This window comes from Fragaria vesca, linkage group LG1, assembly GCF_000184155.1.
Source record: "Fragaria vesca subsp. vesca linkage group LG1, FraVesHawaii_1.0, whole genome shotgun sequence".
NCBI classification, from domain to species: Eukaryota; Viridiplantae; Streptophyta; class Magnoliopsida; order Rosales; family Rosaceae; genus Fragaria; species Fragaria vesca.
In genome coordinates, this window is record NC_020491.1 from 2,212,851 (window position 1) to 2,238,785 (window position 25,935).

The 25,935-nt window shown below is 39.1% G+C and overlaps 2 protein-coding genes and 1 non-coding gene across 3 annotated transcripts; 2 read left to right on the forward strand and 1 right to left on the reverse strand.

The window, feature by feature from the left end:
• Positions 1–3,378: 3,378 nt before the first annotated feature.
• Positions 3,379–4,795, reverse strand: LOC101294500. Its single transcript, XR_183666.1, has 2 exons — positions 4,630–4,795; positions 3,379–3,848 (listed from the first exon to the last, which is right to left on the reverse strand). It is a non-coding gene; the product is annotated as an uncharacterized LOC101294500 (transcript).
• Positions 4,796–13,325: 8,530 nt separating this feature from the next.
• On the forward strand, positions 13,326–24,059 carry LOC101294975 (peptidyl-prolyl cis-trans isomerase B2-like). Its single transcript, XM_004287182.1, has 3 exons — positions 13,326–13,357; positions 23,014–23,594; positions 23,726–24,059. Exons 1-3 carry the CDS (start codon positions 13,326–13,328, stop codon positions 23,935–23,937), a joined length of 825 nt encoding a protein of 274 aa, XP_004287230.1. The 3' UTR covers positions 23,938–24,059.
• On the forward strand, positions 17,923–20,831 carry LOC101294691. Its single transcript, XM_004287181.1, has 7 exons — positions 17,923–18,210; positions 18,456–18,663; positions 19,002–19,297; positions 19,389–19,610; positions 19,722–19,820; positions 19,919–20,014; positions 20,158–20,831. The coding sequence occupies exons 1-7, from the start codon at positions 18,046–18,048 to the stop codon at positions 20,554–20,556; spliced, it is 1,485 nt and encodes a 494-aa protein (XP_004287229.1). The 5' UTR covers positions 17,923–18,045; the 3' UTR covers positions 20,557–20,831.
• Positions 24,060–25,935: the final 1,876 nt, after the last annotated feature.

A 25,935-nucleotide genomic window follows, 5' to 3' on the forward strand; every position in this document is an offset into this window, starting at 1 on the left:
GAAAGCTATGCTAAAACCCCCACAATTACAATGATCGCTAAATGCTAAATCATGACAACCGATTTGTCTCTACTCGCTCCCTCTCTTAACGTTTTTCAGACGACCAGTCTTAGGGCAAGTTGACAATCTATCTTCATGAAGACGACCAGTCTTAAGAGCAAGTTGATAATCTTGATACATCTTCAAAGATTTGCTCCAACTGCAGAGACATCTTCTCGTCCTTCTTGTAGGTCGTCTCCGCAAGGGCCCTGGTATCATCTTTGATATCTGACATCTTCTCGTCCTTCTTGTCGGTCGTCTCCAACAGGGCCCTTATGCGGCTGGTATCATCTTTGATATCTCCGACTTGGAATGCCATCAAAACCATAAGGCTCGTCTTAATATCCGAACTGACCTTGTCTATTTGCTCGGAGTATATGGGGATTATCTTCTTAAGCTTGTGGGCGATCCCTGATGACTTATTCATCCTGTCCACGAGCTGGGTAGCCCGGTCGATGTCTTCTTTGAGCACCTTGATGAGTTCGGTAGGTACCCCATTGACAAATTCGCCAGGTACCAACGGAGATTGAGTGTCCAGTCGGGCAGCAATCAGCTTGAGACACACCAAGTTGGCATTGAGCTTGCGAACATTCGGTTCGAGCTCTTTGTATTTATCGTAGAGGCGGTTAGTTTGGAATGCGAGGCCCACGGCCCCTGCGACAACTCCGAATGCCTCCGTCATCGAAGGAAAGAGTGATGCTCCGTTTTGGGTATTCGATCTGTTTCTGTTTCTCTTTGAGAGGGAGAGTGGTAGAGCTAGGGTAGGGTTTTGTGGGATACTGCGTTGGACTTGGACACCAACATTAGAATTATTACAAAAAAAATATCGAAAACCCCGTCCACAAAGTTAATCCATGATTTGCCTAATTCCAAAACTTGTCGCAGCTGTGTCACTGACTTGCCCATTCCTCTTAGAAGATCCTGGAGCTCGTGGCGTAGACCATCGTTTTCTTCTTCAGACGTAGGAGCCCGGCCCCGGATTGCTTGTGTTTCTAGACGCTGGATTGCTCCTTTAAGTTTGGCGATGCATGCTTTTCCGAGGTAATATCCTAGTTCTTCTGCTGCAACGCGAGGTCGTCCTTGATTACGATGGCGGAAGTTTTCTTCTAGACGAGGGATTGCTTCTTCCAGTTCCCGGATGTCTTCAAGCTCTAGATATGGGCGGTCTTCGTGTTCCACATTCTCTGCGAATTTTTTTTCTAGACGGCGGATTACTTCTTCCAGTTCAACTACTAGACGGTGTCGTTCCTGTAATATTCGATTCGACGTCGGCATTGTTCTTCTTGTCCTTATATTTCTGCCCTACACAAGGTTATTTATAGGGATTGTTTTATGTAATGCTATTCCCAACATGAAAAATGAAAACATTCCTTGTGAAGCAAGTGATAAGAAATATAATCCAACTAGAATAAGGAATTACCATGTTTTTGAGAAGCAAGTAAAATCCTATTCCCAGCATAAAAGAAAACATTCCTAATACCACTATAATAAGGAAAGTTCTCAAAAACATAGCACATATGATTCAACACTCAACACTCTTAACTCATACAACCTTCGGACCGTACCATAAAAATTGGTAGAAACTAGAGACGAATACTCTTTAACACAAAGTAGTGCTAACTAGTATAATAATGGAAGCAGAAAACCAGACTACATTTTGACATGAGTGATCAATTAGTGTCTTTTATTTCCTTGAATAACAAGAAATGATACTTAGGGTATTTGGTTTCATAGATCCAACCGCCCAGCATGCTCTGAAACAAAATAGGCAGCCCTTCTCTAACTACCTAGCTAGGTAGTTAAATAACGTATTAGTGGATTAATCTATGTTGTTATTAGAACAAAAGCCAAACCATAAAACAAAAGGCCAAACCTAATTCTTTGTTCTCAGTACCCTCTCTTTGAAAAGTATAGGGCTCTAGAGAAAAACGGTTGTTCTTTTATTCTTCTTTCAACTTTTTTCTCTCATTCTAGTTCAAGTTAAATAATTAGAATTTTGCTTGTTAAGATCATCTCAGCATTATGGTGTATAGCTCTAGAAGTCATTACTGGTTACTTGGTTAGTATCTAAGCCAATCCTAATTCTATTCTTCTTTTAAAACAAGAATTTGAATCCTAATCCTAACCATAACTAGAAAGAAGTCTGAGATTGCTGTATTCTGATGAAAAGTACCACCCGTTCTCTTTCTCCGAGTCTCAGACATTACCATCAAAATGGAGACGGTGCTTTCCTGGTGATTCATTTGCAACATTATTATTTTCAATTTCTGATATTTTGATGAAAGGAGAGAAACTGAGGAAGAGAAGATATCGAAGATGTAAGACAAATGAAAACGACAAAAGAATGAAGATGAATAAGTTAAAACAAAAAATGACTAGCAAAATCATTTCAAAATTAGAACATTTTATGTATTCTGTCCTTCTCTACCAGAGACCTGACATCTCTCATTTGTCTCATTATAGTGTAATGTAAATAGTTAAACACTATCACCTAGCGTTCTGATTTTTCACACTGGAAACCAAAGAAAATTAAGTTTCAATGACATTGGCATCCAATTTCAGCTTCTGTGCATGTGTGAATGAGTGCAGAAAAATCCTCAGATTTATATTTGATTTGGGATGCAAGAAACAACACTGAGATACTTGGTGCTAATGGTGAATCCCATAGATTTCAATTCTCATGCTTATGCTTATGTGATATGTGGACCAAACGCATCTCAAAAACCAATTAGTCTCGATCCTTGGGTGCAACTATGTTGCTGTGTAGTAAATTTTACATCCCATTCATCTCTGTCAACCCCAAAGTGGGAAAGAGATATATATACACACATTCCAAAGAACACTAGCTCCCAGTAAAGTTAATAGCTTAATTGCAAGTTCAGTTTTCTTCAACTACAAAGCAACTCAGCAGTGCTACAAAAAAATGGCAAGATATCTACAACTCACTAGATTTTGGTGAATTTCTTTGATTAAAGCTCTAATTGTGGCTAATGAACCTGATTACGACAGCTTAATTACTTGGTAAAAAGAAAGAGAGTGAGGATGAAAGCCTTGTGAAAACATGCTGTGTCTGAACAAACACACTCGTATGTTCTTAATTTGAAGCTGTAAGGGGACATGGACATAAACTTAAGAAACACAAAAGTCAACCTTAAAGCACACAGCAGTCCTATTTCTTCAGCACATATGTGCTAGTGCTACAAGTACAAAATGCAAAAGTTCAATGAAATTAGCTTAAACACATTATTCATAGCTATCTCGATGATAATGGAAAAGGGTATGCAAATGCAACAGCCTTAGAAAACTTGGAGAAACAAAATAGTAGTAAAAACCAAAGATCCAGCATCTCATAACTTTTGGTGCAAAGTAACATAATAGTGAAGGAACAAAACAATGTTCGGTTTCCACAACAGACATAGTGAGTCTGTGTGTATGTTTGAACAGATGCTTGAGCTATACCTATGTCAGCTAGCTGCATAGAGCTAATCGCCAACTAGGCATAACTATAAAATTGAAAGCCCTCCAGTTTCTGACAACCTAGTTAGTTATATACCGTCTCTGCAGATCAATCTAGGCTAATCAAAATACACTAATATACCAAACTTAAGCCGCCAAACACACTAATATATAATGTCACCGAGGATCAATCAGTGGCTGCATGCACGGCACCTGAAATGTTGCTCAACTGTGTCAGGAGTTATATGCACACATGTGCCATGGAACCACTGCTCACATATGTTGCATTGAATCCAGTATTCAGCTAACCCAAAGCACTTCCTACAGGCACCACATATAGTTTCCCCATCATCCTGTTCCACAAAAAATGGACAGGTATTAGTAATATGTAAACAAATTCAAGTTTCATGCACACACACAAACAAGTTCAAGTTCATTTATATTTATTAAATCCCCCAATACTAGTAACGCTTGTGCACACTCAGATTTGTTCAAGTTCATGGAATGATTGCTCTGCTTCATATTTGTTATGTGGATCACTGGAGAAGTTAAGACCTAACCAATCATATTAGACTAAGCTTACCAAAATGCAAAACTTATAATCCCTTCATGCAATTGCAGTGCACTGAAACATACAATATTGATGAAGGCCAAGAGAAAATAAATATTGATGCATGTCTTCCACAGAAAAAGTGTCTCAAAACTGACATTAATCCTTAATGTAATTTTATAAAAGCTGAATACAACATCTCAAAGATCTCATCTAAGACTAATATAGTGAGAATAAGTAAAGCGAACTCACACTTAATATGGCACAAATGTGAAATCTTAGACCATCTGAAGAGCACCTAGAGAAACAAATCCAGCACATACCAGTATGATTCTTCAAAATTATGAATGCACCACCAATCCCCTACCTTCCTTACTCTTCATCTAATTGCAACTATGGCACTAGCACATACATAACCTCTATATCAACCCAGAAACAGATATGCTAGATGTAATAAAACATATATGAACCAACCTAAAGGGGTCTCTGACTCCTTGAAAGCAAATACTAGCACGGACACAGGGTATCTTCACACAATAGCCTAGATATCTCCATTGTTGATGCATCAAGTCTAGGAAACTTACCTCTTCAGCAACCCTAGATGTGCTAGTGCCAGCAGTCACTTCCCCTTCAGATTCTCTGGAAATTTCATGTCTTCAAGATCTTTTTCAGTCTGATTTCCATATGGGTCAGCGAATCAGGCAACAGACTGGTCAAATTGGTTAGAATGTCATCGAACAGAGTGCCACCATACTTGCCACCACAGTTGCCATCAACAACAATACTGAAACACTTGCCATCATCGAGGTTAAACTTATCATCGAGCTTAAAATCCTCTAACCTGAGTGAATCATCGAGCAAATGCTTCTGGAAATCCTTATAAAGTTTATTTTGCTGACGATGAATGTCTTGATACTATCATTTAGCTGCTGGACTTGAGAGACGTATGCCTTGATACCATCAGCTAGATGATAGTATCAAGACATTCATCCATCAGCAAAATAAACTTTATAAGGATTTCCATAAGCATTTGCTCGATGATTCACTCAGGTTAGAGGATTTTAAGCTCGATGATAAGTTTAAATCTCGATGATAACATGGCAAGTGTTTCAGTATTGTTGTTGATGACAACTGTGGTGGCAAGTATGGTGGTACTCTGTTCGACAACATTCTAACCAATTTGATCGGCTTGTTGCCTGATTCGCTGACCCATATGGAAATCAGACTGAAAAAGATCTTGAAGATTCATGGAATTTCCAGAGAATCTGATGGGAAGACTGCGCGTGATCTGACATCCGGTGGAAATTGGATGTGATGTCCTTCTCCAAATCCGGCCTCAACAACATCCCCCGAAATAGAAGACGACCAGTCTTAGGGCAAGTTGACAATATATCTTCATGAAGACGACCAGTCTTAGAGCAAGTTGATAATCTTGATACATCTTTAAAGATTTGCTCCAACTGCAGAGACATCTTCTCGTCCTTCTTGTCGGTCGTCTCCAGAAGGGCCCTTATGTGGGTGGTATCATCTTTAATTTCAGAGGATTGGAGTGACGTCAAAACTATAAGGCTTAACTGGAAATCCGAACTGACCTTGTCCATTTGCTGGGAATATACGGGGATTATTTTCTTGAGCTTGTGGGCGATCCCTGATGACTTATTCATCCTGCCCACGAGCTGGATAGCCCAGTCGATGTCTTCTTTGAGCACCTTGATGAGTTCGGTAGGTACCCCATTGACAAATTCTCCAGGTACCAGCGGAGATTGAGTGTCCAGTCGCCTTGAGACAGCCCACGGCCCCTGCGACAACTCCGAATGCCTCGGCCATCGAAGGAGAGAGTGTTGCGCCGTTTTGGGAATTCGATCTGTTTCTGTTTCTCTTTGAGAGGGAGAGTGGTAGAGCTAGGGTAAGGTTTTGTGGGATACTGCGTTGGACTTGGACACCAACATTAGCATAGTAGCAGGCCTCTTGTGCTGCTAGCTCATTTTGTGGTTCTAGCCCAACTTACTAAATATCTTCTTTGTCTCTTATCCTGTTTTCGATTTTAGTAAATTTTCGATAAAATAGTTTATATAATTAACAAAGAAAATGGAGAAAAGTTTCTTAAATTTCATCAACGTTTTTTCTTAATATAGACACGAATCATTGATATATAATTATAGATATAATAAAAATTTAACTTATTAAACACATTTTAAAGAAAGAGAATAGAAGAGGATAGAAGAGGATGACTACCTTCGGAGCTTCTGGCATGATGTTTCAGTGCGTGTTTGAAGGAAGCCTATCAATGTGGGACTCAGAAATTTAACGAAGACCGTACCATAAAAATTGCAACTGTGCACTTCACAAGTCTAAGAGGGGTGCTTGTTCCAATGTCTGTACTCAAGAAAGTAACATTTCCTTTCCCAAGAAACATTCATGGATCGATGGCTCATTGTGCATGTCAGCAACAATTTCCTCGGCTCCTCCCGGAGCCACATCCATTTCCGTCGGAAACATAGAAAGTCTTAATGGTGTCCCATCCTTGTCTCACAGATGATGGATACAGGCGACACGACTGTAGCTGAGTTAGAACTTAGAAGAAACAGGTCAGGAACTGAGAAGCAATTTTGAGTTTTTCGTTTCTCTTACACTGGTCCTTGTGAGCTAACTTCTTCTAGCTTCATGACTTAATCCATGTAAATTCCACTGCGTTTTCTGTAGAGATTATTGTCACTTTACTTGAATACAACTGAAGCTTCAAACAGCAAATCTGAGTCTCTCTGTCTGAGCTCATATTTGCATATGCCCTTTTCCCAATTCTACCAGGGTACATTGACTACATTCTACAATTTACTTTGTTAACATCATTTCAGTACTAACTGATATCATTTCATTTCAAAGAAGGGTTTTTTTTTTTTTTTTTTTCTATTTTCCAATGAAGATACAGAGAGAGGACAATGCTAAGAGACAAAAGGAAAGAGAAGATGAAAATGCCGTTAAATGGGGAAAAAAGATTGACCACAACGTTCAATTTTGCTTCTCCAAAACCATAAGTAGGGACATAAATCGTATATTTGAGATTATGCACTTGTGTCTGTTCTTAACATCAAATAACTGGTAAAAATGACCTCAAGCATTCCAATTGGCAATCTCTAAACCACAGTAGCTGTAAAAAGATCGACTCAATAGTTTCACTAAGCTGCTGGATATATTAAGCCTTTCTGCAGACATGGATAACCAAAAAGGTTCAAAAATTGAATGCAGCAAGTCCTTGTCGATCATTAGTAATTTATTGACAGAATATGCATAAGAATTACCGTTAAACACCATATAGTATGTCCTCCTAAATCGGTATAAGTTCCAACAAGTGAATACAGTAACAGAGTGATGCTTGATAAAAACAAAAGAGAGAAGACAATATACTATGAAACGAGACTGGGAGCAAGGTTAGTTAAAAGACGTTATTGTGGAGAAAGCTATGCTAAAACCCCCCACAATTACAATGATCGCTAAATGCTAAATCATGACAACCGATTTGTCTCTACTTGCTCCCTCTCTTAACGTTTTTGAGAAGCTGAGTTTCTCAAGAAAAACTAATTCTTGTTGCATAACTACCTTGACAAGACAACATAAAGATTAATAAGAACCTTTCAGTTTTTCTTATCAGTACTAAATGCCAAAGTTGAATCAAATATTTCTTGGAAAAATTGAAAAGTGTATAACTTGAAGCATGAATGAGAATAGAGAAAAACAAAGTAGTGGTAGAAACTAGAGACGAATACTCTTTAACACAAAGTAGTGGTAACTAGTATAATAATGGAAGCAGAAAACCAGACTACATTTTGACATGAGTGATCAGTTCGTGTCTTTTATTTCCTTGAATAACAAGAAATGATACTTAGGGTATTTGGTTTCATAGATCTAACCGCCCAGCATGCTCTGAAACAAAATAGGCAGCCCTTCTCTAACTACCTAGCTAGGTAGTTAAATAACGTATTAGTGGATTATGCTGTTATTAGAACAAAAGCCAAGCCATAAAACAAAAGGCCAAACCGTATTAGTTTTAGCACTCTTTATAATACATGTAAATGTAACACGAAGCACTAAACATAACAGGAGTGAGTGCTATCGAATCCATAAACAATGACTACTACGCAAAATCACATGAATCCATTGTTGACCAGGCTTATAAGTTATAACCAGTAAACCTTATATCAAGCTAAGCATTGCAGCTGAGCCTGTAATTTATCAGACCTTGGATTTTGAGGAATTACTTTGATTAAAGCTCTAATTGTGGCGAATAAACCTGATTATGACAGCTTAATTACTTGATAAAATGAAAGAGAGTGATGATGAAAGCCTTGCTGTAAGGGGACATGGACATAAACTTAACAAACTCTAAAGTCAACCTTAAAGCACACACCAGTCCTATCTCTTCAGCACATATGTATGTGCTACAAGTATCAATTGCAGAAGTTCAATGAAATTAGCTTAAACATATTATTCATAGTTGGAGAAACAAAAGATCCAGAACTTAGACATGTAGAAGACAAACAGAACACTTTGTACTGAAAACCAAAAATCCAGCATCTCATCACTTTTTGGTGCAAACTAATATAATAATGAAGGAACAAAACTATGTTGGGTTTCCACAACAGACATAGTGAGTCTGTTGTGTAACGAAAACAGATGCTTGAACAAGACCTATGTCAAGTTGGTTGCATAGAAAGAACCATGGAGGATGCTTAAAAATAAATATATGGGGACTCTTCTAACTAGTTTGTTAGGTAAATAACGACTCCATGGATCAATCTAAGCTAACTAAAAGCCTAAAACCTCATTGAAACTTAGACTCCAAAACCAAGCAACAAAACAAAAAGCCGAGCCGAGTACTCCTCTTTTCTTTCTCCCTCTTTCTATGTCGAAAAAGAATACTTGTCTTGACTCTTGAGTTGAACAAGGGAAAGGCAGAATCACACAAACTTATTTCTTGATTTCCCCTACAACGCTTCAACATCACATCTATATAAATGATTCAGAAAGCACACACAAGTTTCAATACACTCAACCCTTGATATACACAAACACTTACACTGCTCACTGCCTCACACATACAAACACAATATCAAAATATTCATTCCAAAGAGAAGAACTAGAAGAGAATGACTACCTTGGGAGTTTCTGGCATGATTTTCCAGTGTGTGTTTGAAGGAAGTATCTCAATGAAGGACACAGAAATTGAGCGCAGGCCATACCATAAGAACTGCAACTGTGCGCTGCACAAGTCAAAAGGGGGTGTTTGCCACAATGCTTGTCAACAAAGGAACATTTCCTTCCCCAACAAACAGTTATGGACGGATGGCTCCTTATGCATGTCAACAGCGACTTCCAAATTCTCTTCTTCTCAGCAGTCTCTTCTAGGCAACACGTCCATGTCCAGAACTGGAAACAGAGAAAGCATGACTGAGACTCATTCCTCAACACATAGATAGAGACTGCTTGTTACGATTATGGGTGAATTGGAAGAAAGAAAAAGGTTTGGAACTGAAAAGCAATTTTAAATTTTCTGTTTCTCTTATTCTGGTGCCCCAACACTTGCACTCGAGATCAATTAGTCTTGAGAAGTAGTGCTTGTGGGCTAGTTTCTTCCAACTTCATTCGTGTACTCTACGTTTTCTGTAAATAATAAAACAACAGAAGTAGCATACACAAACTTATACACCTGAAAGTGTTGACAGTCTATAATTGCATTTCCTTTTCTTGATCATTAATATAACTTCCTAACCTCATTTCAGCAATATCACCGCATAATTCTTAAGTCATTAGTTAGGAAAAAAATTTATCCATAGTCTAGCTTCCCATTGTTGTATACCAAGATCAAAATCATCAATGTGTAGTTTTACACGGCAAAAAAAAAAACGTAGAAATTTCATTGAATCAAAGTTTAAGTTTATCTGCATATGGACAAAATGCAGGCAGCAGTAGTTTTAATAGTGTAGTCAAAGCCAAGGAGTTTCATGTTTATATTCTCTTACTATTTTATTTTGATGAACAAGAATTGCCAAGCACGTTAAAAGAAGACTGATCGATGTTGTAGCATTCTGCAGAAAAGTTAAAGAACCATGAGAATGTCCATACAAATCACAGTGATTATTGTTGTAAAAATGCCAAAGTTAAGCACCATATTTTATATCTCCCTAACATGACTTGTACCTTGTAGCTGAACAAGTAACAGAATGATTCTCAGGTTAGTTAAAAAATGTTATTACGGAGAAAAGTGGAAACTATGCAAATCCATTTCTCTTTCAACTTTCAAGTAGGGGACAAACTTGAGGGAGGGAAGCTGAATATATCAAGAAAAACTATATATTGTCTTGTTGAATAACTACCTTGATAAGACATCATTAATATCTGAAAAGACCATAGGAAACTTCAATTGGGCAATAAGCCAAGCACAAACGTAATTCCTATTCAAAGTTAATCCCTCAATTCGATGATGAATTCAACCCAACATGTAACAAACCAAGCATGATTTTCAGAAAATCTCAAAATTTCCAAGCAATAGGAACCATGAAAGAGAACAGAGACGAACAAAATTGTGGTTAAAACTAATTAAGGTTCATTATCTCAACACAAATATGAACAAATATGAACAAACTAATTATTAACAAATATAATGATGGGAGCACAAAACCATATTACGTTTTAACATGGTTAATAGTGGGTGTCTTTTACTTATATAACGAATAATTGATGCTCGACCAAGACCTATATCAGTTAGCTGCATAGAGTTAACCACCAAGCATATATTATAGTTATGCAGCCTCTCCTAACTACCCAGTTAGGTAAATAACGTCTTCGTGGATCGATCTAAGCTATTACTAAAGCGTAGAAACCCACTAATACTTAGATATTTAAGCCAAAGACAAAGACACAGCCAGAAAACAAGAAGCCAATACGACTAGTCTTTTCTCTCTGCCCCTCCCTCAGTGCAAAAAACAGAGAGCCTTAGAAACAAACGTTATTATTAGTCTTCTTCAATTTGGCAAAAAACAGAACCACAAACCGTACAAAATGATCTCTTTGATTTCTCCCACGCCCTATTTATCATACATATATACCCTTCTCTATATAAATGATTCAGAAACCACTAAATTTTCAACACTCAACTCACACAACTAGTACACTGCTCACTTATTCAACACATTCTAAAGAAGAGAATAGAAGAGGATGACTACCTTCGGAGCTTCTGGCATGATGTTTCAGTGTGTGTTTGAAGGAAGCCTATCAATGCGGGACATAGAAATTGAACGAAGACCGTACCATAAAAATTGCAACTGTGCACTTCACAAGTCTAAGAGGGGTGCTTGTTCCAATGTTTGTCCTCAACAAAGTAACCTTTCCTTTCCCAAGAAACATTCATGGATCGATGGCTCATTGTGCATGTCAGCAACAATTTCCAAATCCTCCACTCCACCCGGCGCCACATCCGTTTCCGTCGGAAATATGGAAAGACTTAATGGTGTCCAATCCTTGTCTCACTCCGTAGGAAATATGGAAAGTATTAATGGTGTCCAATCCTTGTCTCACAGATGAGGGATACAGGTTTGATACGACTGTACCTGAGTTAGAAGAAAAAGGTCAGGAACTAGGAAGCATTTTTGAATTTTACGTTTCTCTTATCCTGGAGCCCCAGCACCAGTCCTTAAGATACAAGTTATTTTGAGAAACTGGTCCTTGTGAGCTAACTTCTTCTAGCTTCATCCATGTAAATTCTACTGAGTTTTCTGTAGAGATTATTGTCACATTACTTAAATACAACTGAAGATTCACACAGCAAATCTGAGTCTCTCTGTCCGAGCTCATACTTGCATATGCCCTTTTCCCAATTCTACCAGGGTACATTGACTACAGTCTACAATTTACTATGTTAACATCATTTCAGTACTAAGTACTAACTGATATCATTTCGTTTCAAAGAGGGGTATTTTTTTTTTTTTTTTTTTTTCATTTTCCAATGAAGAGACAGAGAGGACAATGGTAAGAGACAAAAGGAAAGAGAAGATGAAAATGCCGTTAAATGGGGAAAAAAGATTGACCACAACGTTCAATTTTTGCTTCTCCAAAACCATAAGTAGGGACAGAAATCGTATATTTGAGATTATGCACTTGTGTCTGTTCTTAACATGAAATAACTGGTAAAAATGACCTCAAGCATTCCAATTGGCAATCTCTAAACCACAGTAGCTGTAAAAAGATCGACTCAATAGTTTCACTAAGCTGCTGGATATATTAAGTCTTTCTGCAGACATGGATAACCAAAAAAGTTCAAAAATTGAATGCAACAAGTCCTTGTCGATCATGAGTAATTTATTGACAGAATATGCATAAAGAATTACTGTTAAACACAATACAGTATGTCCTCCTAAATCAGTATAAGTTCCAACAAGTGAATACAGTAACAGAGTGATGCTTGATAAAAACAAAAGAGAGAAGACAATATGCTATGAAACCGAGACTGGTAGCAAGGTTAGTTAAAAGACGTTATTGTGGAGAAAGCTATGCTAAAACCCCCACAATGACAATGATCGCTAAATGCTAAATCATGACAACCGATTTGTCTCTACTCACTCCCTCTCTTAACGTTTTTGAGAAGCTGAGTTTCTCAAGAAAAACTAATTCTTGTTGCATAACTACCTTGACAAGACAACATAAAGATTAATAAGAACCTTTCAGTTTTTCTTATCAGTACTAAGTGCCAAAGTTTAATCAAATTCTTGGCAAAATTGAAAAGTTTCTATAACTTGGAAGTATAAATGAGAACAGCTAGAGAAAAACAAAACAGTGGTAGAAACTAGAGATGAATACTCTTAACACAAATTAGTGCAAAGCGCAAACTAGTACAATAATGGAAGCAGAAAACCAGACTACATTTTGACGTGAGTGATCAGTTAGTGTCTTTCCCTTGAATAACAAGAAATGATACTTAGGGTATTTGGTTTCATAGATCTAACCGCCCAGCATGCCCAGAAACAAAATAGGTAGCCCTTCTCTAACTACCTATCTAGGTAGGTAAATAACGTATTAGTGGATTAATCTATGCTGTTATTAGAACAAAAGCCAAGCCATAAAACAAAAGGCCAAACCTAATTCTTTGTTCTCAGTACCCTCTCTTTGAAAAGTATAGGAGCTCTAGAAAAAAACGGTTGTTGTTTTATTCTTCTTTCAACTTTTGGCAAGAACCTCAAACCAAACAAAGTTGACTTGTCTTGAGTTTTAACACGAATACGTAGGAGCAATGGCACGAAACTCTTTCTTGATTTCTCCTATACCTCTTTATCATACAGTAATCCCCAACTGTATATAAAACCTTAGAGGAACACAATAAAGTTTCAACACACCTGTACTGCTCCTCATTGCTTCAGACAAACACAAATACAACATATTGACTCTGAAGAGCAGAACAGAAGAGAATGGCTACTATGAGGATTTCTGGTATGATCTTTCAGTGTGTGTTTGAAGGAAGTCTATCTATGCAGGACACTGAAATTGAGCGAAGGCCATACCATAAGAACTGCAATTGTGCGCTGCACAGGTCCAAGGGTGGTGCTTGCTCCAATGCTTGTCCTCAATATAGAAACATTTCCTTCCCCAAGAAACAGTCATGGGCCGACAATTCCATATGCATTGCAGCAACTCCAAAGCATTCTTCTCAGCATTCTTGTCTGGCTAACACTTCCGCGTCCGCTGTAAACAGAGATACTGTGAATGAGGTTCATTGCTTGTCACACAGGCAAACGATAGAGGCTTGATACAGTTAGGGCTGAGTTATATGAAAAAGGTCAGGAACTGAGAAGCAATTTTGAGTTATTCGTTTCTCTTGGTCTGGTTCGCCAGTAGTACTAGTACTCAAGATCGTTTCATTTTGAGTACTTCTGGGCTAATTTCTCTAGCTTAATTTGTCCATGTAAATTCTACCAAGTTCCTGTAAACACTGTCACTATTCTTTAATACAACTGAACCTGCACAGAAAAGGCTTATTTAACTGCATTACCATTCTCTTCCTCATTCTACTTTCCTTTCTTCACATTGTACAGTCCATTGTTAACATCATATCAGTACTAACTATGTTTCCCTCTAGAAGTCATTAACAATTGAGTGAGCAAAGCTGTTATCTGTTCAAACCAAAACCTAGCTTCCTTCAAATTTGCCAAGATGGAATCAAGATTAATATGCATTACAGAAGGAAAAAACATGTATTCCAAAGGCTGTACAAGTACGTGTAATATGGACAAAATGCAGGCAGCAGTTTAAATCTTTTATAAAATTTTATATCGGCACAGGGTAGACAAGAAAAGGATCAAAAGGAGGGAGTTCATTTTCTTTTCCTCCAAAATGTTTTGGTTTGAATAACAGAATGGCAACTAACTACGCTACAAAGAAGATTGATGTAGATGTACTATTGCTCTTTCAGACACATTGATACCATCAAGGTAGTAGGTAGGTTCTACAAATGAAATGGTTGATATATTATTTAGTCCTATAAAAGATTTTCTTTTCAATAGAAGGCGCCGCACGAGGTAAGAGAAGATGAAAACAACGTAAAACAAAGTAAAGACAAAAGACTAAAAATGATTTAGATTTCTAATTTGGAAACCATTTTATGATCTGAAAAATCAAAACAGAGACAAAGGTAGTGTAAAAATCTTCGGTATTCCAATCATTCAGAATTTCTTATGTCTACTGAAATTTCATAATCACAGACCCTATTCGCCTGAATCATCAAATGTAAATTGGTGAGTTGGTCAACTCTAGGAACAGGAACAAATGGTAATTCTAGTGAAGGCGTTCAACACTCTGTTTTCCATCTAAATACTCTAAATTCAAAAGTCCAGCCTTCTGGTTATAAGTGAAGACATATCAGTTGGTTTGAAACACTATGAAAAATCCTAATGTTTCATATACATTTCACGGTACAAATGCCAAAGTTAACCACTTACTTCCCACAAAAGTGATGCTAGAGCCAAAACTTTGTTAGTTACATAGAACCAACCGCCAAGATGCATAATAATGAATTGAGCATCCCTTTCCCATCGAACTAGTTAGGTGAATAACGCCTCTCTGTGTATCAATCTATGCTACAGACAAAAATCCGACTAACTCTAAGTACTAAAGCCAAACATCACTAAAACTAAGTAATACTTTTCTTCTCTCTCCCTCTGTGGAAAAGTATCCCTAGAACAAAACGCTTGTTTTGTTTGGCAATTTAGCAGGAACACTGTACCAACTTAACTTGTCTCGAGTTAAACAAGAGTCCGTGAGAGAAATAGCACAAAATAGTTTCTTGATTTCTCCTTTGCACCATTTATCATATATTGATCCCCTTCTCTATATAAATGTTTTAGAAAGCACACGCAAGTTTCAACACACACAAACACTCCATAGAAACATTAGTACTCTACTGCTCACTCATCATTTCACACAAATTATACAACACTTATCAAAGAACAGAGAAGAGAATGACTACCTTGGGAGTTTCCGGTTTGATGTTTCAGTGTGTGTTTGAAGGAAGCCTATCAATGAAGGACACAGAAGTGGAGAGAAGGCCATACCATAAAAACTGCAACTGTGCACTGCACAAGTCCAAGGGCGGTCCTTGCTCGAATTCTTGGTCTCAGCAAAGGAGCATTTTGTTCCCCACGAAAAAGTCATGGACAGATAGCTCTTTGTGCTTAGCCACAACTTCCAAATCTTCTAAGCATTCTGGCTCCAGCAACACATGTACATCAACCAACGAAAACAGAGAAAGCGTGGATGCAGTTGATTGCTTATGCCACAGACAATAGACAGATACCTCGATATGATTACGTCCGAGTTAGAAGTAAAGGTCAGGAACTGGGAAGAAATTTTGAAGTTTTCGTTTCTCTTATTCTTGTGGCCCAGCACCAGTGCTTGAGTTTAACTCATTTCCAGAATTGGTGCTTGTGAGCTTTTTTACTTCACGCATGTAAATGTTGAGGTCCTGTAAACACTGTCACATTTCATTAGTACATCTGAAGATGCAAAACTACAGACTTATACAATCTCAGTCTTTCTAAGTTCATAAATGCATAGCATTCTTTCCTCGTTCAGTTTTCTTTGATTATGTTACAAATTACAACAACCTACTTTTTTACCTCAATTCAGTACAAACAAATTTGAGCCAAGGAACAATTACTTTTTGAACACACATGATACTTTCAAAGTAGGAGTTTCGTTTTCTTTTCCTCCTACAATTTTACTTTGATCAACAAGAATTGTTAACTACGATGCAATGAAGATTGTTGAAACAAACCCGTCCTCTCTCTTTCTCAGAAACATTGATGCCATCAAATGTAGTTGGTAGGTATTCCTGCAAGATAGATTTTTATTTATTTTTTCTAGTAGAGAGAGAGAGAGAGAGTANAACAGAAAATGAAAATGACACCCAAAAAAAAGTGGAAATGTAAAAATTAAAACTGAAAACTATATTGAGTTGTTTTGTCTTATTGGTAATCGCAAAGGAGCTAGAAGTCTTATAATGCTCCAGCTTATTCTACTATCATATGCTCCAGATCCACATATGTCCCTTTGGCAAAGACATAAGTAAATGACTGGAGGATTTGACCGACATTGGCCTCTATACATTACAGCATTTCTGATCACTGAAATAATCATACGATGGAATTCTATCTCTCCTATCATCTGTCAAGATAGTACCAAAATCTGGAAACAGAATGTACCAAGTAAGATCTAAATGTATGTTGCAGCCAGCTAATCAACTCGAACACTGCAGATTCTCTAACATTCAGTACTAGGCAGAGATATACAACTGCTAAAAGTGAATGTCACACTTCAATATAATTCTCAGCTCTCAAAGTTCACCCAAGTGATGCCAAGAGGGTATCCAATCAAAGAAGCGAGAAATGAGAGCGGAAACAAACAAAAACAATGGTAATAACTAAACACCCATCACCTCAAACCTAAGTAGTGCAAGCTAATATAATAATCAAAGCACTAAACTACATTACGTTTCCTCGTGATCTCTTTATTCGTATCACCAGAAAGTGACGCTAGAGCCAAAAGACAGAAACTTTGTTAGTTAAGCTGCCTAGTTTCACCCGCCAAAGCCTTCCATAATGTACAAATGAGCATCCCTTCTAAACTAGTTGGGTAAATAACGTCGCTTTGTTTTAACCTGTGTCTTGAGTATCATACATTGTATCCATTTTACTATATAAAAGCCTTAGAAACCATGCAAAAGAATCAAACTTTCGACAACTCGAAAACCCAGACAGACATAAACACAAACACCTTGTGTGCATACAAAGAGAAGAAAATAATGACTAACATAGGAGGAGTCGCAACGATGATGTTCGAAGGAAGTCTTTCCATCAGAGACACCGGAATCGAGCGCCGGCCGTACCACAAAAACTGCAACTGCGCTCTCCACAAGTCCAATAATGCCGCCTCTTGCTCCAATGCATTTCGAAACCTCTCCTTCCCGATCAAACAGTCAAGGACAGACAACTCTTACGGCATATCATCACCAAACTCCAAACTCTCTTCCTCTTCTCCACATCCTCAGTCTCTCGGCGCTTCCTTAGGGTTAGAGTTGAGCTAGAACAAAATGCTTAGGAAATTGATACATCTTTTCCGTTCTTTCTTGTATAGCCAATACATGGCCATTTTCATAGGAGGGACAAATCCGGGCACAAAATGTATAATCTTTCTATGAAAAAGATTCAGTCTTTGATGAACAAGAATTGATCACTACACTACAACCAAGGTCGTTACTGACGCTACCTCGAGGGTAATTTGGACTTTACAAACTGCATTAGGGAAATGAAAATGTATAGTGGATTTAATTTTAATTTGGGGGATATATAGTCCAATACGGTGGCCAAAAGTCCCCACTACTCTGTTCGCCGTCGTCGTCGGTTAAATTTCCAGGCCCTCAATTCCTGCCGTAAATCTGTTTCCGACTCTCTCTCTCTCTTATGGAAGCTGAAGAGGGGCCCAGCGCCACCGAATCCGCCGTAGCCACCGGCATAGAATCCGCCGTCGTCACCGTGGCCGCCACCGCGTCTCCTCCCAACGACTCGGAACCCGATCAATCGGCGGTCACCGGCGGCGGTCTCTCCGATGATCTCAAACTAAAGCAGGTGAGTGTTATTACTTTAGTGATGAAGATTTGGCTTAATTTATGATTAATTACAGTGTAAAGTATTTTAATTTCTGTGAATGCAGCATCCTCTGTTGATTTTTCTATGAAAAATTGTCACAGAATTGTTATTAAACAGCTCAATTTTCATGTCAACTGCGATTATTTTGATATGAAGAACAAGTAGCTTCCTTAATTGTAATGTAGTTAATTTTCTTTGCTGTTTTTGTGTATTTGTACATGTAGATAGATGTGGTTGCGAGCAAGAAGAGACCCCGAAAGGAGTCCATGGCTGCTCAGACGGCCAGTAAGAAACCTCGGAAGAGGGCTAAGTGCACAGCTTCTCAGACTGCTGAGCCTGTTGATCGGCACATTGCTTCGAGGAGGAGCAGTTGCGGAACTCAGGCCAAAAATGAGGAGGTCACACTAGTGACAATATCTTCAATTGGTAATGGTATGTACAAGTGTCTGCTATAGTTGGTTTAAACATGTTATTATTGGAGATAGTGCACATGAGCTGGTACAGAATTGCACATTTGGAAGTTTATTTTTAACTCTAGACCGGTATAGTAATGAAACTTGAAGCATTGAATGTTCAAGTGAATAATGAGTGAAAACTATCGATGGTATACGATCATCACTAAAAGAAATCTTCATGCGTAAAAGAAACTGGAAAGAGAGTGAATGATCTTTTCTTATCGGTGACTGAGTTAGCATAACGTAAAAGGCATGATTACGTAGACAACTAGTTCACTCCGCTGTTATTACTACTGACTATGTCTCTCTATATAGGTTGGACACAATCTGAAGATGTAGTGCCAATAACAAAAGAAAGCAAAAGGAGGAAGAATGGGCCTGGGAAACGAGGGCCATCCACAGGCTCTAAAGCGGAGCAAATTAGGAAAAGAACAGGGAATAAGATTGCTGTCAATCTTGATCCTGAGCATGGAAGGCCGACTGACAAAGGCGTCTCAAGCCTTTTGTCTAATGAGTGTGGGAAGATTGTCAGGGAGAAGTGCCCAATGGTGCATGAGACGTGGACCAAGATTTCTAGGGACGTGAAACATAACCTCAGAAAGGAAGTTGAAGTGAGTTTATTATTCTTTTTAGTTATGATGTGGTTTTTATTCATTCATTTAAAGTTGTACTATAACTAAATTCTTAAGGTGATGGTATTAGGTGAACTTTGACGTTGATGTACAGCGCCCATCAATTATACATTACCTGAATAAGCTTATGGGTAAGGTGTATAGGGAGTTTAAGTGTGAGTTGCACAAGCACTACAAAAAGATGAGGTCCCTTGAAGAGGCACTCGATAAACCCCCCAAGGCAATGATAGCTAGAAATGATCCAGCTCAGTGGAAGTGTTTGTGTAAACATTTCTCAGAAGAAAAGTTTAAGGTATGATAATGTTAATAACTTTGAAATTATACTAGCTTTTAAGATTTTGGATTAGTGTTATATGTCATCAGTTCTCCTATACACCTTTTCAAACTGTTTAACCTATTGCAGAAGAAAAGCGAAACCAATGCGAAAAATCGAGCTGGAAAGGAGTATGAGCACTGTGGAGGTTCTCGTCCTCATGGTCTATATTTTCAGGATAAAGTTCAGGTAAATCATAATTGGCAGTTTATGGTCATCCTTTGAGTGACAGTACATATAGTTGGTTCAAAGTTGAAATTTTGTCTCGTTTCTTTTGTTGAACTTAGGAGGGTTCGAAGTTTCCAGCAATCGAGACCTTCAGAGTGACTCATCTCAAAAAGGGGAGTAACGAATGGATCAGTAATAAGGCGCAAGAACAATACGTATGTTTGAAATTTCATTACTCATCTCTCCTATTACACGTTATTGATGAAAAGTCAGCAAATGTGAATGTCTTCATACTGCACATTATTTATACTTAAGTATTGGGTTTCCTATTTTAAACATATTCTTTACTATTTTGAAGGATAAGATGATTCTGAAAGAGGAGGCCTATCTGAAAGAGTTGGCAGAGAAGCATCCGGGTATTACAATCAAAGAGTTGCCCATATCTCCTGAGGTTGGGATTGAGATTTTAAAGGAGGTACTCGGTGTGAAGCCAAAACAGCCAGTTCGTGGATTGGGAACCTTTTGGGTAAATGAGACTTCAACCTCCAGCATTATAGAGGAACTGGAGGAAGTATATGCTGAACTTGAGAGGGAGAGGGCAATTCGGGCTAAAATTCAAGGAATGTTGAATAATGCCTATGAACGACTTCGTCAGCTTGATCCTAATTTTGAAGTGCCAGAGCTTCACCTGGTTGATCCTAATATTGAAGCCCCCGAGCTTGACCTGAATGGTGATGAGGAGCATCAAACTCATTAATGTTTCTCCCCGTCATTTCATATGCTTGCATATTGTGTAGCATTGTTAACAGTTAATCTGCTATAATGCTATATGACTAAGTGATCACTTCTAATTAAGGCTAGGAATTTGAGCCTCCATTCTTGCTGTTTCATTGTGTCCATAATAGTCGACGAATATAAAAGCACAGACATGGTTCACATACATAGGCACCTCCTATAATATAGAAAAGCAACCAAGTGTACGACTTTTGCCATCCATAAAATAAAATGAATCGACTCAATTTCGCAAACAAATGAAGAAAGAAAGAAGCACACATTTGCTGATGGTATGTCTTCCTACGAAATTACTGAGGAGACTCAGGAGAGTCTTGTACTCCAATTCAGTAGCAGAATCATAAACAAGAGGAAGAGGACACCAAACTAAAATCAAGCTCCGGCTGCAAATACTTCCATCTGAGTACAACATTAAACAAAAAAATTGATAACAAGGTAGTTAAAAGACGTTATTGTGGACTGTGGAGTAACCTATGCTAAACCAAGCCAACCTACTTCCCTTGATCCTCTCTCTTATTGCTTTGTTGCTATTAACTAACTTGACAAGACCACTTGAAAACAAAATCAACTATAACAAAAATGCTTTTGTACTATTCACCGTGGCAAAAAAACTTCTCTCGGCTTCACCGGTAACAAACACCAACAAATATCCTACTCTTGTTTCTCCCCACACTTCCTTTAAGAACCACCATCCTCCTCCTATATAAGCCAACAACAAATCAAGCAATTAACTTCACGAAGTTTCGATCACTTATACATAGACATAGGAGAGAAAATATGGCAACTAAGATGATGCTTCAGTTTGTTTTAGAAGGAAGCATATCAGTGCATGACATGGAGGTTGAGCAAAGACCATACCACCGTAACTGCAGTTGTGCAATGCATAAGGCGAAGGCCAACGCTTGCCCTCAACAGTCGAATATTTCGTTCCCCAGAAAACAGCCCCAGACTTCTCGATGGCTCAACACCATGGAACAAAGAAGACTTGAGTGCACCATTTCATGCCAAGTACACAAAGAGAGAGAGCTCAGGACAGCACAGCGCCATAGCTAGAAGAAAAGAGGTCAGGATTGAGAAGCTAACAATCATATATTCTTAGTTTTTTCTGTACCAAGCAAATTATATATTTTGGTCACTGATTTGTATGATGAAACTTTCCTCTCTTCAGGGAAGCCATGGAACCAAAGCATGTCATTTCTGCCTGAAAGAAAGCTAGGAGCAAGATATATGATTTATTAGTACCCTGTATAGTTTCTTCTAGGCCAGATAAAAGGAGAAAGTAAATTAAAATAAAAGGTTCATGGCATGCCAAAACCTGTCAATACTCCTTTATTGAAATTCTTCCATGCCATAATAGTAAAGCATGATTTTAATTAAGAACATAATCCAAGTCACAAAAGTATCGAATTCTAAAGGCTTTATGATAAACGAGTTAGAGATTTTTAAGTTCCATCATCATGATTTAGATCAGGTGGGAATATTTTGGTGAGGAAACAAGAACAAGAGATCGATTTTAGTATTATCAGCTCAGATGAGTTTACATTTGTAAGGATCATTCTGAAAATTTGTAATGGAAATTGGGCATGGACAAATCAATGGAACAGATCATTTAGACACATACAGAGTGTTGGAATTCTACATAGAACAATGAACATTGTTAAACTTTCATGTCCCTCGAAATCGAAACAGTGATGTGCATGCTTTCCTGTCATTTCTAGGATACAATTTTCGGAATTTGGTGATATGGTTATGTACCATCTTTCTATATCTCACATTTTTTTTCGATGCCATCTAGAGTTCCAGACTGCAGAAGGTGCCTTCTTCTCTTCATACTGTCACTAACGCAAATAAGATTATACTGCTGATATAACTCATATGATGGAAGCAGACCAACCCAGAAGCAAAGCTCGATCACCAGCTTCTCATCTTCATTCTGGTTTGGAAAGGCTCACCAGGTCTGAATTATCACCTTTCAAATCTCATTCTATTACCTGGGTTTAAAAGTAGTTTTACCATCAATGGTGAATTTAACCCAATTGAAGATCCAAACTTTTTAACTTCTTTTCCCAACGTCTGCACTATGCTAATCTGTTATATATACAAGTTCAAGTTTTACCATCAATGCTGGGTTTTACCCAGTTGGGGTAATAGTGACCTTATACATTGCTAACAACTTTACCTCCAAATCTAGCCACCTGTCCGAAGTTAACAAGAATTAACTACCTGTAGGCCCCACGTTCCTTCTTTGTGGCTTAGCTCAAGCTCAGTGTCTCATATCCCCAAAATCCCAAAGATCCAAACTTTGAACTCAAACTCTCAAAACCTCAGCCTTCATGGGCTACTCTATAATAACACCACCACCCACTCCTCCGCCTCTTCTCCACCCGAACCCGAACCCGAAACCCAAGCCCAATTCCCTCTCTTTAACCCGACGCTCCCTCCTCCTCTCCTCCACCTCACTCATCCTCCCTTCCTCCGCCGCCTCCGCCTCCGTGCCGCCGCCGGACACCACCGTCACCGACCGCGTATTCATGGACTTCAACCTCTGCCCCACCTACTTCCGCTGGTCCTCCGAGCAACCCGTCCTCTGCCCCGACCCGGTTTATCTGGGCCGGGTCGTCCTCGGCCTCTACGGCCACCTCGTCCCCGTCACCGTCGCCAACTTCAAGGCCATGGTCACCTCCGCCGCCTACAAGGGCACAACCGTCCATAAACTCTTCCCCGGTCAATTCTTCCTCGCCGGCCACCAGGGCGATAAACCCGGCGACGTGCGGCGGCCTATTGGCCTCATCGCCCGGAACACCGAGACTGTTGAGTCCAAGGCGTTTGAGTTGACTCACTCCAGACCGGGGCTCCTCTCGCTTAGCTTATCGGAAAATGACGACGATGATGACATCAAGCTTGACCCGGATTACCGGAATGTTGAGTTCTCCATCACTACTGGCCCCGGCCCATGTCCTCAGCTCGATCACAAGAACATTGTTTTCGGCTCAGTACTTGAAGGTAATTTGTTACATTAATGAATGGATGCAAGTTATAATCCTCAATTTTAGTAACTGATTTAGGATATGTTAATGTATCGGTAATGTTTGACTAACTTGAATTATATGTTCTTGATTTTTGGGTGTGTGAAGGTATGGATGTTGTGACGGCTATAGCAGCTATACCAACGTACAGACCGTCGGAGAGAATACAGCAGTTCAACGATTTTGCAACGTTTCTCGGAGACGATAGAGCAATGCAGGCACGGGCGCTGTGGAATAAGCCGCTCAAGACTGTGTATATCAGTGACTGTGGTGAGCTCAAAGTTACAAAGCCTTCCTTTTCTCCTCCTAGTCTTCCTTGACAATTTAGTAAGTTATGTACATTCAACATTGCATATAATGTAAATGTTTGAAATTGTTGCTATTGCTCCCTGTATCACACTGATCACTGTGTTTCATGAGAGGATTCTTGAATATTGGAGACTGTAAATCTTGTATCGGAAATGAAAATTTTGTTTTATACACAGTTCAAGTTGTTTGACATGCTTCATACATCTTATGCTTTTGAGCAAGTACTGGCACTGTTAACTTTTCGAGCAGAAATCTAACTCAGTCTAATCCTCTCGAACATACAGAACATTACATGTATTACCAAGTTCATAATCTGTGTCACAATGTTAGATAGACTGATAGGAAAAACTTTCAGAAATTTGTGCATGCTTTAGAATGTAAACTGATCGTTGTCAAAACTCGTTGTCTTTCGTTATGATCTTTCTTCTGTTAAAAAATTTCTAGTTTGATCGAGGTTCTCCTCAATATGAGATAGGTTGCTGCTATAGTCAGAATTCCAACAGGGTTGCACTTTCAGATATAGCATTTTGGCTGTCTGCATTATCCTTCGTCACTGATCTGCCGATTAATGCATACATCCTACACCCTGCACCTATTCTATTCACATTGACACAATCTATGCACAATCTACCGGACCCAACCACAATATCAGTACCAGATTCACTGATTCAGCTACTGAATGTGATATGATCATAGGGAGCATCTGAACAGTCCTAAGCTTTTGTATGCCCCAGAAGATTGCTTGAAGCGTGTAAGGTGCGCGGCTGGTTTATGTGCGCGCAGCTGGTTTATGTGCCATATAGCCATGTTTGGGACCAATGTATCATGATTGAGCCGAAGGGTGTGCTGCCTTTACCGGACCGGCAAACTGACCATGTCATAACACGGTAACAGTTTGCTACTTTGCTCCAAGGGTGGCTTTGTGCCTCAAGCTTTTAGTTTTAATTATTTCTGTAAATAATATGCACTGCTTCCTCTCCTGATAAGATCCCACGTTCATATCTTTGGGCCTTCCTGTCATGGGCTCGTATCAAAACCAAGCCGCTGTGGGCTTTAACTCAGATCCTCTCTTCCATCTTTGGGTCTCTTTGAAGCGGAGCCCAACCTTTGTAGAATTGTAGAGAGTAGACCCCAAATGACGGATACGTGGTTTAGCAGAGACCCTGGGGTGGTGGGACCCACAACCTTTGCAGGCGCGCGTGAAAGGTCAGCCGCCAGCCGCGCCTCTGTGAGACCAATGTTACGACTGACTGCAGAGGAACAGCGGTGGTGGGGGCCCTAGCTGCTTTTCTCACAGCTGTACGAACAGGATTCTCTGACATGTTGAGGCGTGGTTTTCCAAGTGGTCCATGAAACTAGGGGCCGGCACGTGTCTCCGGTACGGTGTCGACGTCGCTGTGGAGTGTAGGGCCGCGACTGACGAGAAAGAACACAGGAAAACCAGATAGGACCTGGAAAGTGGAAACCATTCGTTGATCGGAGAGTTTGGTGTTAACTGTATTCGTCTTCGTCCCTGTGCTGTGATCAGAGTACCATCCATAAATACCTCTAACGACTTCAGAACCCTATGTCATTCAAATCTAACGCCACCCATCACTTCAATAGTTGATGTCGAAGATTAACCTTGCTTAGCAAACCCCCCTAACCTAACTAACGAAACCCTGAAGTGCTGCTCTTCTGTCCTTCCAGATTGGCACGTACAGTGTAGATTTGTTATGATTGTAGATGGGGGATGGCACTTTGTCTGGTTCTATAAAGCCCTCTGTTGCTTCAGCGTATCACAAGGGTTAAAGCACAAAAGTTGTTCCTCCTTTCTTTTTCTTTCACTTTTCTTCTCCAGCACTTCTCTTTATCTCTTCCAACGATTTTAAAATTGCTTCCCAATGTCTACTACTGTCACAGCTTCCTGCATATACCAAAGGGTGAAATGTCGTCTCTCTGAATCATAATAGAAACTTCCTGCAACAATACAAACATCTATATCGTGTTGTCCGATACCATTCATATTG

Excerpts from the sequence above, each read along its gene's own strand:
- LOC101294975 (XM_004287182.1), top strand. The coding sequence starts at position 13,326 with ATGGCACGAAACTCTTTCTTGATTTCTCCTAT. Across the intron at positions 13,358-23,013 it reads TCTTTCTTGATTTCTCCTAT|TTTAACCCGACGCTCCCTCC; the intron begins ACCTCTTTATCA and ends CAATTCCCTCTC. Across the intron at positions 23,595-23,725 it reads TTTCGGCTCAGTACTTGAAG|GTATGGATGTTGTGACGGCT; the intron begins GTAATTTGTTAC and ends GGGTGTGTGAAG.
- LOC101294691 (XM_004287181.1), top strand. The coding sequence starts at position 18,046 with ATGGAAGCTGAAGAGGGGCCCAGCGCCACCGAATCCGCCGTAGCCACC. Across the intron at positions 19,611-19,721 it reads TCTCAGAAGAAAAGTTTAAG|AAGAAAAGCGAAACCAATGC; the intron begins GTATGATAATGT and ends AACCTATTGCAG. Across the intron at positions 19,821-19,918 it reads ATTTTCAGGATAAAGTTCAG|GAGGGTTCGAAGTTTCCAGC; the intron begins GTAAATCATAAT and ends TGTTGAACTTAG.